The sequence below is a fragment of the Fistularia commersonii genome, chromosome 14 (assembly GCF_037954325.1).
Source record: "Fistularia commersonii isolate RoL2024-O1a breed Wild chromosome 14, RoL_Fcom_v1.0, whole genome shotgun sequence".
NCBI classification, from domain to species: domain Eukaryota; kingdom Metazoa; phylum Chordata; class Actinopteri; order Syngnathiformes; family Fistulariidae; genus Fistularia; species Fistularia commersonii.
In genome coordinates, this window is record NC_141297.1 from 4133397 (window position 1) to 4149244 (window position 15848).

The window sequence follows — 15848 nt, forward strand, 5'->3', positions numbered from 1 at the left end:
TCCCCTTTTTAATTTTCACTTTATTGCTCGTAAAACAAAAAAAAAATCACAGTTTTACCATTTTTCGCTGTTCCGAAAGTCAAGAATCTCCGCGAGACATGAACATAACACACCTCAGCCGACGGAGCAGGTCTGACAGAGGTGAACAGGGCATTTTAAATGCTAGGTTTGGGACACACACTTGTCACATCATGCAGTCTCGTTCAGCTCTGTTGGAAACTAAAATCCCAGGAACCTTACTACGCGGACTTAAGCTTGACAGACGGACTTTTGTCAAAAAAACAAAACAAAACGATGAAACCCGACAGCTGTTGCTCAGATATTATTTCTGTATTGCACCGTTATCCCGTTAAAATGAGCCGCGTCAGTTTAAAAACTCAGCTGAAACACACCTACGCGTTGCGCCGCAAGAGTGTGTGTGTTTCAGCTGTGCAGAGGGTGCATAGTGTGTATTCGACGGACTGACGAGGCACGTGACGGCATCTGGTGGCTTAAAGTGCCTTCAGTTTAATTTCCATTTAAAAGCGCTGCCCGGTTTCACCGCAGGGGGAAGCAGTTGTTGTTCTGCACTGATCCGAGGTTCGGGTTAGAAAACGGACCCATCTGACCTCCCTCCATGTTTGGCGCAGCTTGAATACAGATGACTTTTCTACCACAGGATTTTACAGATTAATGATAAATATTCAAATTCCTGAACACAGAGCGGGAAACATTTAAGGATTATTGCGGCGTTAAACTTCCTTTTTGCTCGTCTGTTGGCGTCGACGCTCACCCACAGCTAGCGGCAAGCAAGCTGGCTCCGCGGCTAAACCAAATTGACACAATTCCTTCACATTTTGTTAACGCTAAGCTAACCTGCTACGAGTGTAGAAGTTTCGGCCCGATACTTCAAGTTGGACGGCGTGGCAGAACGAAAACGGACGCACGTGACAGTGAAAACGTACCGACCGAAATGCTCGGCGTTCCCAGGCCTTTTCCTCGCTGAAGCTCGGCCGGAGGTTTTTAATAAAGTGCGTCGACGACAAGCGGTCTGGCATCCTCACATCACGAGGGTTCATTATTTCACAACAACAACAACACCAGCGACAACAACAACAAGAGCGGGTGTGTTTACAGCGTTGCCGGCGACCTGGTCGGGGGGCCTTCAAGTGCCGGCGTCACAAATCTGGGATTTTTCTATTTCTGCCGGGAAATGCGAGTCAGACGACGAAGACGTTTGGGAATCCAGAAGGGACAGTGAGGAATCTGAATCCTGCTAGCATTATTTACAAACTCTCACCTTTATACATTTTCGTATTCGGGGAGAAAGAAGGGTCCATGTGAAAGTACCTGAGGATTAAAGAACACAAGAAGCTCCTTTTTCCTGTTAGCTGCTTGACGCTGGTGTTTCAGGTCACCTGAAGCTGCTCAGGACAAAATACGCCACCGCCGCCGTTCGGACTAGCGCTAGCTCCGTGATTGGCTGATGAACGAGCTAGCGGCGTGAGAAATGGACGAAAACCACCAGAATAAACAAACCAGAGAAGAGTCAACCTGCTAGCGGTTTTCCAAGAAGGGACTCATATAAATTACAATTTTAGCTCGGTTTAGCACAACCGAGCTAGCCGGCGGATCTTGAGGCCGCTGGGGTGTTGCCCTTTAGCATGAAGGGACTGGCACCAAAATTAATACAATTAGCATAATTAGCTAGCTCTTATTTCTTGCGCATATGTATTCACGACTGATAGGACGCGAGCGTTCAGACTCCTCACTGCGTGCAGGATGACGAACAGGTGGAAAGAGTTTGCGTGAGTTAGCACCAGCTAGCGGACTAGCAAGTAGGTCCCATGGGCTTGTTGGCACCATTAAGGGTTCGATGGAAAGTACTTAGAAAGTACCTCCCGTTCACATTTGAGTGGCATTAAGAGCTTAATAACCGGGTTCTTCTTGTTCTTTGCCAAGTGAAGGTGAAGGTAAACACCAGAGACCAGGAAGTGGCTGTAAACACACTCGGGGATCTAAATTTGACTGAATAAAAAGGCCACTTTCCATCCAGGACATGGTGGGCGGGACTTTAGATGTGCGCCGGGACGGTTTCCAGCGCCTCCTCTGGGTCTCGGTTCACATCCACGTTCTGAGGAGGAGACGGAAATTCAAAACAATCAGAGAACGAGACAAGTTGCCGATACTTTCCGGCTCAGTTTTACACCCCGAGAAAAGGAATAAATGTCCAAAACATTAAAACAATATCAACATGAGAACACGAACTCACCACCGGTTTGTCCCTGTGTGTGTTCACGGCTTCTATGTTGAGAAAGATGGACTCCACTTTACACCCTGATGAAGAAAAAGGACCGCATGGATGAGTGTGTATGTACGTGTGTGTGTGTGAGTAATTAAGGAGTGGATGGATGAGTGTGTGTGGAGGGACTGACCGTAGGCCACCGGTGTGAGCTTGAGGACGGTGTGAAGGGGACATTTCAGGTAGGGAAGCTCGTCTGACACACACACACACACACACACACACACACACACACACACACATAGTTAAGCTACCATTTCTGGGGTCATTACTTTGTTATTACCGCTTTTTTATGCAGGTTATTTCAGGAATGGGGACGAACGCCAGATGTGTCTCACAACTTTTACAGAAAAAATATTTTAACTTATATAAAAAAAAATCTAAATAAACTGAGTATTTTGATGGTCATTAGTACAAACTACCAAAAATATTATATATAAATAATCTGTAACACTGTGATCGTTTCACAATGTAATGTAATTACACAGAAATGGTTTTGCAATGTGTTTTAAAAGTCATATTTGGACTGAAAAATAAGTATAAATGAGTTATTTCTTAAAAATAATTGTTTATGCATGTTAGTTAATTCACAAACACAAATATTGTTAGAATAACTGAAAAAAATCCTGAGAGTGTGTGTGTGTGTGTGTGTGTTCTGACCGGCACTCTTGTCCAAGAAGTAGGCCAGCAGACACCTCATGACGGCTTGATGACAGATGACCAGAACGTTCTCCTGCCGCTCCAGCTCCATGATGACGGGCTCCAGGCGCTGGACCAGGTCCTCGTACGACTGGAAACGGACAGCGGATCAACACCTCTCGCTTCCCGGAGACCTCGGAGTGACCGGGCTTTGAACCTTCATCAGACGCTCACCTCCCCCTTCGGGTAGCGGTAGCGGTACTTATCTTGGTCCCTCAGCGCAAACTCTTCGGGGTACTTCTCCTGGATCTCCTCGTAGGACATCTCCTCGCACTCGCCCTGCGAGGGAACGCACACGGTCTTAAAAAAAAAAAAAAACGAATCCGACGTGAAACGGTGTGAACGTATTCTCAGGATCTGGTCTCACAGCGTCGATCTCATTGAGCGCCTTCCACTGCTCGTACTGGACCCCCAGGGCCTCGGCGGTCTGGATGGTCCGCTTCATGTGGCTGGTCCAGACCTTCAGGTCGTGGATGTTCTGCTCCCGCACGTAGACGCCCAGCGCACTGGCGAACTGACAGGGAGCGGCCGTCAGCACGAGAGGGGGGGTTCCCGTCCCGACGGGCGAGGCGGCGGGTTCTTACATTGGCGCCGCGACCCGATAGGCCGGAGTCGCCGCCGATGCGTCCGACCAGGTTGAGCTCGCTCTCGCCGTGGCGGCACAGATAGATAGAGCGCGGTGTGACGTGGATGTTCATGAGGTAGTAGACGATGCGGCTCTGGATGTGGTCCTGGACCTGGTTCACCAGGTAGCGGCTGCCCACGTTGAAGATCTTGATGTAGGAGAGGTTCCTGGGTGGAGAACACGAGGTCTTCAGAAGGATCCCTGAGATGGACTGACAACCGTTTGAAGGCAGCATCTTTAAAACACTGATTCTAAGCGACCGACACGGTTCGTTCTTGTTTGTTGGGATGTTTAACATCTCTGGGCTTCCTGGGATCCCTAATGGGACGACGCCTTTGAAAATGGAGCTTGTTTTGGTCCGAAACCGATGTCCTCATATGGGGACAGTGGGTTAACTTTACCGCCTAACAGTTGCACCGAACTAATAAAGTAATTTGTCTTTACAAATTAAGAACAATCGGTTAAAGGGATGTTGTTTAAGTTAAACTGTAATTGTGAATCTTTTGCATTTGCTGCCGCTAGCAGTTTGAAGACAGGAGGTCAAAGTGCGACGAAAAATCTGACGTCCCCATATGAGGACGATGGATTTATGTTGTTTTTACGGCCACTGGGGGACGCCAGGGACGACTGGAACTCGGGAGTGTCCTTATACGAGTTCCGGTTTTAAAAATATTCCAGATGTGAAATTATGGATTCATCCAGCAGATCCTGATTTAAGCTAATAAGAATAACAACTTTATTTATCCCGGAGGAAATTGTCGTGCCAAAGTTTCAAGTAAAACATAACAATAATAAATAATAGTAGGGAATTGTATAAACAGTTAAAAAAAAAGGGGGTAGAATAAGAACTAAAAATAAAACTATAAAGTGTCAAAGTCAAGGCTATAAAGTGACACTGGTCCCTGAGCAAGTGCGTCAACCAATAAGCATACTGATGTTAGAGTTCATAGTTTGGAAGTGGAATCGGATCAAAATCTGGCGGCCGGCTGGACTCCCGCTAAACTGCGGCGCCGCCAGCAGGGGGTCGGCGGCACCACCTGTCCTTGTCGTCGTCCAGCGGCACGTAGGTCAGTTTGTAACAGTCGATCCTCTTCAGGAAGTCCGCCACGGCCTCGTCTTTGTCGCAGCCGGCGTAGTCGGGACTGCTCAGCTTCACTTGCTGCGAGGAGACAAAAACAAAACACCCCCAAAAAAAAAACAAAGCGGTGAATCAAAATTCGTCCTTGCACGAGCGCGTCCGGAAAGAACCCCGTTTATCCATTTCACGATGAAAGAAATACGACGGAACCTCAACTTAAGTGTTTTCTGAGAGCCGTCGCTCGGTCCATTTTTTGCTTTGCGATACCGGCCAAGGTCTGAACCAAGAGTGGGCAAAATGAGCGTTGGACACCGACGTAGCCGCCGCTGTCCGTGAAGCGGCGTTTAAATACAGCAGACGTGCCATCCGCCGCTAGCTAGCTCTGAGTAAATCATAGAAAACACGAGCGAGGTGTGTGCGTTGTTAACTCGTCCAAGTTGTCGTTTTTGAGATACTGAGAGCATCGTCTTGGAGAAGGTAAGACACATTTGGTGCAGCAGACGGCCGGGACAATGTCGAGGGATCGGAAGAGTCGGGGGACGTTTGTTACGGTTACATTTAGCAACACATTATAGCATTAAGTGTGTAGCCAGTAGATTAAGCGATAAGAGCGCCAATAAACAACTCCCAGCCTCCTCCGATGTAAATACACCTCATAAAACCACTTGATTTCTTTATAATCCCTTTTGTTATGCATCAGTTGTCTTTATAAAGTACATTTTTCTTATTTTAAAACAGGTAGCAAAACCGATCATAACATTTCAAGGGGGAAATTTCATGATTGGGTTTTGAGCTGTAACAAAATTAAGTCAAGGGTTGATAGTGCAGCGCTAGAAGGGTTAGCTAGCAGAAAAAAAAAAACATTGTCCCAATTTCAGGACAAGTAGAACACGAGGGGAGGAGGCTGGCTCAAAACACACACACACACACACACACACACAGACACACACACACACCTTAATGTTCTCAGCGATGATCTCCGGATCGTCACAAACAGACTCCACGAAGAAAACCTGGGCGGAGGGAGGAGGACGGAGGTTTTACTGGGGTTCTGTGATCCGTTGCAGGCGTCGTGGGCGTCGGGGAACCGACCTTGTAGCCGTTCTCCTTGGCGAAGGAGAGGATCAGCTCCCGGCGCTCCGCTGTCGTGTTGGTGGCGTCGAACACCTTCCGGAGACGACAAACGGGGAGGGGTTTTAAAAATCCCAAATGGACTTATTCAGGTCGTTTCCAGGGAATATTCAGGGAATTGAGCTACTTTGTCCGTGTAAAATGATTCAAACTATTTGGGATCTGACCAAAAACTCTATAGATTCAAACCTGAAACCTAAGATTTTAGAAAGAAAAGGACTTTCAGCTGGAAAGTATGACGTTTATCATCAAAATCAGATAATAATTTGATCGCAGGAGTCAAACTCAAGGTCCGAGGGTTAAAAGTGTCCCGTCACGTCATTTTATGTGGCCCGCAAGAACGTCTAAAAATGTCTGATTGTCTTAAAATAAACAAGTCAAACGCATGCATTGACCAGAAACTACATTTCCCACTGTTCATGCAGATCATGTTACTCGCCAAGTAACGACATCCCGTCTTTAGATCGCAGTGGATCCAGATCAATGCCACTTCTAACATGTGGAATTGAGAAATACAAACTATCCCTAAATGTCCAGGAAGAGAAAAGTGGATGCAGATGGAAGGCTGTTTCAAGACAGATGAGAAGGCAAACACATATTTCGGGAGAAAAACCGGTATGTCTTTTGTGTTACGAGGCAGCGTTGGTTGTCAAAGTGGCACGATCTCCATTGGCATTTTAACACCAAACAAGCAGCCAAATTTGCTAAAGTTAGCCTTCCAGAAAAAAAAACAAAGTGATATAAAATATTTTTCTTTATTCACTTGGATAGTTTGATCATTGATTGATGGAGTAATGTGGGTTTTTTTTTAACCTATAAAAGGATTTATGTTGTAGTTTTTTTTTTTTTTTACATCAATGCACATACCTATGTAAGATTATGGATTTGAATGAGTAATAAAGTTTGAGTTATTTAACATTGAGGAGTAGTTACATTTAATCTATATTACATATAGTTCTATTTATACTGTAACAGTTTCATATAGCCCTTTGAGGGCAACACCGATGCTGATGCGGCCCTCGTGAAAATGACACCCCCGAATTATGTTACCTGTGTGTGAGTGTGTGTGTGTGTGTGAGTACATGCACAGTGACACTCACCACCACCTGGCCCTGCCCGCTGGTGAAATACTCGCACACATCTTTCAAGGCGGCGATGGCACAGGCCCTGAATACACACACACACACACACACACACACACACACACACACACACACACACACACATACATAGTCACATTGCGAACATAAGGGCCAATGGGGCGGCGCCGGCTTCTTGTACTTGCGGATCTTCATGGCCTTGGTGTTGTCGGGTCTGAAGAACTCGAAGCTGTTGTAGGAGCGCGTGGCATCCCTCCTGTACTGACCCACGTTGAACACTAAAGGGGGCCGGAGGTTCACAAAAGGGTTAACGCCTTGGCGGGGCAGAGGGAGGGGAGCTTGGTTAAAAACACTGATTACACCGGCTTTTTGATGTGACCTTAGAAAAATGTGTGGAAGCTCATTTCTGGCTCATTTCTGCCAAACAAAGAGGTGAGGAAAGTCTTTCTATGGAAACTTGATGAAGAAGAAAAATAATCAAGAAAGCCTCCAACATTCAAGTGAATTTAACAAAACTGAAAAATGTGTTCTATAATTAGCAGTTATTACTCATTTTTATACCAATATTTCCAATTTTTTAGGTATTTAATCTATTAATGTTACTAGTATATGCAGTTCCTTCTCTGGCCACTAGGCGGCAGCATAACTTCCAAATATATTCAAGGAAGCCAAAATACAATGTCAGAGAAAGATGGTTTTAAAAGAGTGGTTTTCGGGGAAGGTCGTCGTGTCATGTGACCTCATAGCGTGTGGGGTGTGCACCACCGAGGCACGAGCGTCATGTGATACCTTTGGTTGTGACCCCGATCCAGTTCAAGTAGCGGGTGAGTTTCTTCGAGATGTAGGTTTTGCCGCGGGCCGGGAGTCCCACCATGACAATCATAGTTGGCGAGTTGGTGAACTGAGGGACGGACGCTGAAATATACAAAACACACACACACACACACACACACACACACACACACACACACACACACACACACACACACACACACACACACACACACACACACACACACACACACACACACACACAGTCAGAGCTCCTGCAGAGATTTCAGCAGAGGCGCCTGAATTGTGAGGGTTTTGCCGATTGTTATTGCTTTTATTCGTCTTCTCGTTACTATTCCAACTGGAAACAAACAGATTTGTGAGAGTTAGTGGAGCAAAATGAAAGTAGGTTACGTTATCACGCATATATAAATATATATAGGTTATATATTAATAAATATATACAAAAAATTACAAAATAAATGTCATTCAAGTTTTGGTTTTAATTTTTTTGAAAAAAAAAAAACCCCAAGATTTTCATTTTTTTTATTTATATTATTCCATTTTACACCTGTCAGATGCAATACAAAGAGCGAGACATACATGCGTACATAAAAATATTTTGTCGTTCAAACATGTTGTGATTTTTGTTATTTTTTTCGCAAAAACCCTTGATTTTTACTGTTTTTAAACTTATTACATTTTATACATATCAGATGCAGAGAAAGACATACAAAAAATTATATTTTGTCAAACATTTTTTGCTTTTTATTTTTCAAACAAAAACCCTAGCTTTTTTGCTCTTTTAAACTCATATTATTAAATTTTACACCCATCAGTTGCAATATAGAGGCATACATATAGATAAAAAATGATATTTTGACAAAAAAAATGTTTTGCTTTTTATTTTTTCTAACAAACATTTTTATAAAAAAAAAAACTTTTCTGGCATTTTACTTTTTTTAATCTTCTACCATTGCATTTTACACCTATCAGATGCAGCATACAGAGGCATATATATAAGCAAAAAATTATATTCTATCAAACATTTGTTTGCTATTTAACTTTTTTAAACAAAAACCCCAGCTTTTTTACTTTTTAAAATTTATATTATTACGTACAATACTTATCAGATGCAATATACAGAGACATACATATATCCAAAAAATATTTTGTAGAGGATTTTTTTTTCTTGTACAAAGACTCCTGATTTTGACTATTTTCAAATGTGTATTTTACTCATTTTATCTTTATAAAAAGAAACAAGCTCTTGTAGAGGAGGACAGGAAGTGACATAAGTCTCTGAGGACTGAAATGATTTATACTTAAAAGCAGGGTTTTAATTTAACCTTCGACCTCAGAGAAGAGCACAGCGGGGGGGTGAATGACCGCATGGACAGCGACACACACACGCACGCACGCACGCACGCACGCACGCACGCACGCACGCACGCACGCACGCACGCACGCACACACGCACACACACACACACACACACACACACACCTTAAAAATGCACCCAGACAGTTATTTGAAACTTCCTGCCTCGTTTGACACACTAGAACCAGCTGCTCGGTGATGCACCACACACAGGTGAGCCAGGTAAGGTGAGTGTGTGTGTGTTTGTGTGTGTGTGTGTGTTTGTATGTATGTGTGTACTCACAGCCCCTACGCTTGGTCAGGCGGCTCTGTATCCAGGGCCCCCATGTTTTCTCCAGGGGGTTCTGAGTGAGAGACGACATGGCTGACCCGAGGAAGACGAGCGCGACGAAGACCTGCCTCCGGGCCGCCGACTTTCAACTCTGTCGGGCCTGATCGGAGGGGGAGGAGCCAGGGACGACTGAACTCCTGCCGTGGCTCTTGATTGGTCAGTCCACCTGACTGTCACCTGACCAGGATCCTATCAGATCCAGCTCGCTCTTTGACCCGCGTTGAACTATTTACGAGGGTCATAAAGTCACCAACGCATTAACGAATGAATCGAAAGTTGCATGTGAAAAATCATTAATTTAAATGAAAAGATTAGCTTTAAAATCCAGGGAGCGTGAAAAATGTCAAAAACTATTGCTTATTTACAAGAAAACAAACTCATTTACAAAAAGAGAAACCTTGAAATCAATTAAAAAGCTGTATAACACAAATAAGTTAGAGGATTTTTTTCAATTGACCAAAAATTTATTTTACTATGTGTGAATAACTGAGGAAATTTATATAAATTGGTAAAGGAAAGTTGAAGAAAAAGAAGACAACACAAAAAAAGGGAGTCCAGTGTGAAATGGCATAATAGAAAAAATAAAAATTAGAGTATATTAATAAATATATTTAATAATAATATTAAATATAGTGATAAATATATATTGATAAAAATATTTTATATATATATATATATATATATATATAAATCAGTTGGTCAGAAAAATTACAAATAAACAAAAAGAAAAAACACAGCAAAGCAAAGCAAAACAAAACGGTCAGGTGACAGGCAGGTCATCTGACCTTGATCGTCCAATCACAGAGCCTTTGACTTCCGAGCTCGGACCCAAAGACTGATCGGGTCTTTTCTCCAAACTTTCTTTAATGCGATCTCAATTTTCAGGAAATATCTTCACAGTGAAGACTTTTCCACTGTCAGTCCACCAGTCCTGACATCCGCGATCACACTGAGATCACCTGACGAAACCAACCAACCGCCTGAGGCGCGCCGGGAAGTGAAGAAAGTAAATAAAGGAACCGGTGAGGAATCGAAGTCACGTGACCTTTAACCTTTTCCCCTGCGGGTATTTATCTACACGGGGCAGCTTGGGGCCAAACACTGTGTGTGTGTGTGTTTTGTGTGTGTGTGTAAGTCCATTAAGAGCGGCAGTGCAACAATAACTATATCAATAATATGAAAATATACATATAAAATAGTAGATTCATAAATATGAATATAAATATAAAATAGAAGAGACATAGACATGAATATAAATTTATAATATAAATTACGACGACAGAAAGGATAAACATAATAACAGAATTTAAAAAAAGTTTGCTTTGTGTATGTGTTTATTTGTTTCCTGCGTGTGTGTGTCTGTGCGTGTGTGTGTGTGTTAATCTATCTATATATAGTGTGTTAGCTTATTTGTTCACTGTGTGCGTGTTAGTCTATTATTTGTTAACTCTGTGTGTGTGTATGTGTGTGTTTGTGTGTGTGTGTTAGTATATTATTTGTTTATTATGTGTGTGTGTGTGTGTGTCTGTGTATGTGTGTGTGTGTGTGTGTGTGTTGGTTTGTTATTTGTTTCCTGTGTGTCTTGGTCTATTATTTGGTAACATCTTAGTTTGTTATTCTTAACTGTGACTGAGTGTGTGTTAGATAATTTGTTTACTCTGTGTGTGTGTATGTGTGTTAGTCTATTATTTTTTTACTTTGTGTGTGCTCTTCTATTATTTGTTTACTCTGTGTGTGTGTTAGTTTATTTGCTCACTGTGTGTGTGTTTGTTTGCTATTTGTTTACTGTGTGTGTGTGTGTGTGTTAGTTTGTTATTTGTTTCCTATTTGTCTTAGTCAGTTATTTGTTTACTGTGCTTGTGTGTGAGTGTGTTAGCTTATTTGGTCACTGTGTGTGTGTTTGTTATTTGGTTACTCTGTGTATGTGTGTGTGTGTGTGTGTGTGTGTGTGTGTTAGTTTGTTTCCTGTGTGTCTAAGTCTATTATTTGTTTACTGTGTGTGTGTGCTAGCTTATTTGTTCACTCTGTGTGTGTGTGTGTGTGTGTTAGTTTGTAATTTGTTTACTCCGTGCGTCTATCTGTGTGAGTATGTTCATGTGTGTGTATTAATGTATTGTTTGTTTATAATTTGTATGTGTGGACGCGCGCGTTTCCCCCTGATCCCCTCACCTGTGCTGTCACACCGCACGCGCCGCGTCCGCCGCACGGGAGCCGTCTCGCGCTTCTTGGACTCCATTTGTTTCCCCACGCGGACCCTGGAAGCCACGTGCCCCCCCTCCCGATCTAAAAATAGCTGCCTCCCTTTCCCGCCTCACGGTCTCGAGCCCACGCACGCGCCGCGCCTCACCTTGCGCGACTGTTGCACAACGGCGCGCGCGCGGCGTGACGTCAGCGGCGGAACGGGATGTTCCTATCGACTCAGTTCCGGTCCGTCCGAACCACACGGTGCGTTGTGTGTGTGTGTGTGTGTGTGTGTGTGAGAGAGAGTGTGTGTGTGTGTGTGTGTGTGTGTGTGTGTGTGTGTGAGGGGGAAACAGCGTCGTCATTCTATCCCGCACTCAAACGTTCGCGCGCTTGCGGGGGTCACTCACCGTGCGGCCGCTGGAACCGGGGCTTCCTCCCCGACGCCCCCTTCGGATCGAGCCCGTCCTGCGTCACCGCCGCTCCGTTCATCCTCCGGACCCCTTCCCGGTGACCGTGCGTGCGCGTGTAAATGTGTGTGTGTTTGTGTATGTGTGTGTGTGTGTGTGTTCCCGGCAGGTTCAAACCGGCTGCTGTCCGTGAAGGGAACCGGTCCGCCAGGTCCGACCGCCCATGTCGCTCCCGCGACCGGATGAGCTTGCGGTCCCTTGCAGAAACATATGCATGAAAAAAAACACTACTAATTTTTTTTTCAACAAACGTTATGTAAAGTCCTTTTTTGGGAGGGGGGGCGTTAGCGATTGTGGTGACGTCTTCGGGACGTCATTGCACCCGCCATATTTGGAAATAGGCAAAACACGCTCATGGCACGTGCCTTGAAGGTTGACCTCTGTGATGACGTCACCACAAGAGTGGTGACGTCAGTTGCCTTGCAGTCATTCAAAAATGATTTCGGGCTCCTTCTATTTATTTTTGTGTATTCATTTTATTTTTCTATACTTCTAGTTTTTAACACTGATACAATTGTAATAAATAGAATTAAGAGGAAAAAATACTGATTTTTTTCAAACTTTTTTTCCTCTCAACTGCTGCATCATCTGCAGATCTATGCATCCATCTTCTTCCTGCACCCAGGGTCGCAGGGGATTCTCGGGCCTTTCCCAGCCGTCATTGGGCGAGAGGCGGTGTTCACACTGGACTGGTCGACAGTCAATCGCAGGGCCGCATGTATAGACAAACAACCATTCACTCAGGGCAATTTTCCCATTTTTTTCCAATTAACCTGCATGTTTTTGGACTGTGGGAGGAAACCCACACAAATACAGGGAGAACATGCAAACCCCACACAGAAAGGTCGAACCAGTCCTTCATTCTGCAAGTCCTTCGTTCTCCAATTTTAGGATTTTTTTTTTTGCTTAAAAATGGATTTCTTTGCAAAAAAATAGAAGGTTTTGCAATTATTTTGGTTATATAACATTTTCTTACTGATAGCTGGCTGAATCTTAAACTGATAAAAGTCAAGAATTCATTTAATTTTTCCAGCCTTAACTTCTTAAAATGCATATTTCAAAGTGGGCTATAACTTGCTTTTTTGAAAATATTAATATATTGGTAAAATATATAGAGGGAAACAAAGACATATCCAGCGGCTCAGGATAATCCATGTTTATTTATTAGCTGACAGTCTGGGTTAGTGTGTAAGATACAGTTCAGCGCACAATGCAACAAGCAGGTAAAACATCAGCGCACACACACATGAGTGCAGGCACACGTGCACGCACGCACACACACATATCCCTGCTGGATCCATTTCAATGTAACTGATGTCATCGCCACAATACTGACCGCGTCATTGCAACGGATAGAAGCGCAGGTATTTATTGTTAGCAGTATTATTGTTAGTTATACCTCAGCTCCTTTTGTTTCCCCTTTATGTAAAATGTCTCCAAATGTGTTTATATTTCTAAGAGAAGACTGCTGGGGTGGGGATAACAAGAAAAAACAAACGGACGGGCAGACATCGTCGGCGCAGAGAACAGCCAGGGAACATTCGACAAGGCAGCAAGTCGAGACGCGGGAGATTTAAAGGACAAAAAGTCAAAGAGCCCAACTGAGCGGCTGAAACAGTTCGTGACAACGATGCAGGTTAAAATCCTTGCGGCAGGCTTTTTATTTCCATCAGCTCAGGGCAGGAACCTTCTGGAAAAAAAGTTTGGTTTCAATTACTTTTACACTTTGGAAAGACAAAAAAAAAAATGCTGAAAAATATTTTGGTTTTCTTATAGTCAACAAACCGTTAAAAACATTAGTTTTATGTCAGACTATAAACCTCAGCAGGTTTCGATCGCAGACCTCTCGGAAGGAAGGACATTGTAAACATCATGGTTTGTCCTCAGGAGTTCCTCAAGGCTTGGTGCTGGGTCCCCTTCCAAACACTTCTCAAACAATACGCCGCAAACTCTTCTTGTTCGTAACAACGTGGTCTCTTGGCTCCCCGGTGTCTTAGAAAGGATGGCAGCTAAAGAGCACTCGAGGATCGGTGGTGCCTGATCGGTTTCAGGATTCAATCTGATTCGGAGCGGCGTGTCCGTCGCTGCAGCCGACGGATCGGATGTTGCCTAAAAATGTGAAGGCTTAGAGGGTTATAATGACAGGACGTTCTCTTGACTCGCCATCTGCCGCGAATGGAACAGAAAGTTGACAGGGTGATCCTGAAAGAAGTAGCGCAATCATGTTTGACGCGACGGTTTCCCTTCCGTGCAAGCGAGTGGAACTGCTTGTTCACCAGATGACGTCAGGGATGCACCTTGCACGTGTTGGTTTTGTGAAAAGACGAGTTGCGAGCCGGAGCGCAACGTACGAAAACCTATTAGTCACGATCGATAATCACCCAGCATTCAGAGTTTGGACGACGTCTGTTGGCTCTCAATGACAAATGTTGAGTTCTTGACATCAGGTTGTTACAATGCATTTTAACATTTTTACTTAAAAGTAACCTCTTTAGGAGCATTTGCAAAAACAGTTAACACCAAAAAATTGAAAGCCTATCATCTAATCATAATTCTATCACTCTCGGTTTCCATTTCAAAAGTACGGTCTATCTGTTTTTGCAAAACAGCTCAAGAACTTCCATGCGAGTGTTGAAAAAAAAAAAAAAATCAATAAAACAGTGTAATGAGAAGTAGTCCGAGTATTTCTGGTGCTTCCCAGGAGAGACTCGGTGACTTTACTTGGTGGAAAGGTATTTGGCGTTTGTGATTTGTTGACGATAAGAAAAGGACATAAAGTCGTTAGTATAAAAGTCTTGTCCATCTTTGCTAGCAGTCCGAGCACAGCGAGCCCCCCCCACCTGTCAATCATCGGGGCGGAGGTCCGCTATCGCTCCAAGGCAACAAAAAATCCTCAAGATTCGCCGCTCGATCCCCGGCGCCAGTCGGTCCAGAGCTGCAGTCGGGCGCCGCCGTGGATGAAGGTTAGCATTTATCTTAGGAGTCAATGTCATCTCTAAGCGCTAGAAAGAAAACTCTGACTCTTCTAGAAGGTTCTACATGTTGGACCTAAAGAGCGGCGATCATTTATGATACAAAAGGAGTGCAACTGAATTGAAAAAAAAAAAAAAAGGATCTCAAAAAAGAAGCAATGAAAATGAAAAGAATAAACAGACCTGACAATCTTAAGGTTGTATTTACATTCAGAGAACTTTACGACACCATCTCGTTCCCCCTCCCCATCTGTCCCAGGATCCCACATGGGTTTTGCTACAAAGGACCGGCCCTCAAATGTGTGTGTGTGTGTGAGTGTGTGTGTGTGTGTGTCTGCATAGGCCATTAACCTGGTTTGACGTGCCCGCTGAAAAGGGGAGATGACGGAGAGAAGGAAGGAGGAGAGGAGGCGATGAAGGACAAAACAAGAGACACCAGCCTGAATCAATCAATCAAATCATTCCATAAATAAACCAGTCTTCTGAAAATGATTGTGACTTTTTTAAAATAATATCGGACTCAATGCAAATTTTTCATTTCGTTTGATGAATACATTAATTATTAAAGGGCAAAGTACTTTTGTTTTGATCAGAAATCATTAATGTCGCTGTAAATAATGCGTAAGTTGCGGAAATAAATATCAACAAAAAACAAATAATTGGGAATTATGCTTTGTACTTTTTACAGGTATGTACTGAAGCCTTGCGATATTTAATGACCTTTTATGGCTTCCCTGTTCTGCCTCGCCGAGTACGTCTGTGGCAGAATGGGATACACTTGGAAACAAATATTTGAAATACAAAAATACCAAATTCAAGTTATTTTTAT

At 43.6% G+C, this 15848-nt stretch overlaps 1 protein-coding gene across 3 annotated transcripts; it reads right to left on the reverse strand.

The window, feature by feature from the left end:
* On the reverse strand, positions 1 to 12267 carry LOC147226970 (6-phosphofructo-2-kinase/fructose-2,6-bisphosphatase). Of its 3 annotated transcripts, none has more exons than XM_086158932.1 (14): positions 11988 to 12267; positions 7704 to 7829; positions 7096 to 7192; positions 6915 to 6981; positions 5776 to 5850; positions 5640 to 5696; positions 4643 to 4764; positions 3565 to 3772; positions 3348 to 3494; positions 3155 to 3259; positions 2942 to 3071; positions 2415 to 2477; positions 2252 to 2316; positions 1 to 2113 (listed from the first exon to the last, which is right to left on the reverse strand). In XM_086158932.1, exons 1-14 carry the CDS (start codon positions 12067 to 12069, stop codon positions 2054 to 2056), a joined length of 1404 nt encoding a protein of 467 aa, XP_086015058.1. In that variant the 5' UTR covers positions 12070 to 12267; the 3' UTR covers positions 1 to 2053. The 3 variants fall into 3 exon arrangements, with proteins under 3 accessions (XP_086015058.1, XP_086015057.1, XP_086015056.1); XM_086158931.1 differs by lacking the exon at positions 11988 to 12267 and adding an exon at positions 11566 to 11681; XM_086158930.1 differs by lacking the exon at positions 11988 to 12267 and adding an exon at positions 9349 to 9500.
* Between the last annotated feature and the right edge of the window lie 3581 nt (positions 12268 to 15848).

Bases quoted from the DNA above. Each gene is read 5' to 3' on its own strand.
- LOC147226970 (XM_086158932.1), bottom strand. From the start codon at position 12,069: ATGAACGGAGCGGCGGTGACGCAGGACGGGCTCGATCCGAAGGGGGCG. The intron at 7,193-7,703 runs GTATCACATGAC...GGCCCCCTTTAG, and splicing joins GATCGGGGTCACAACCAAAG to TGTTCAACGTGGGTCAGTAC. The intron at 2,114-2,251 runs GTGAGTTCGTGT...TCTCCTCCTCAG, and splicing joins CACACAGGGACAAACCGGTG to AACGTGGATGTGAACCGAGA.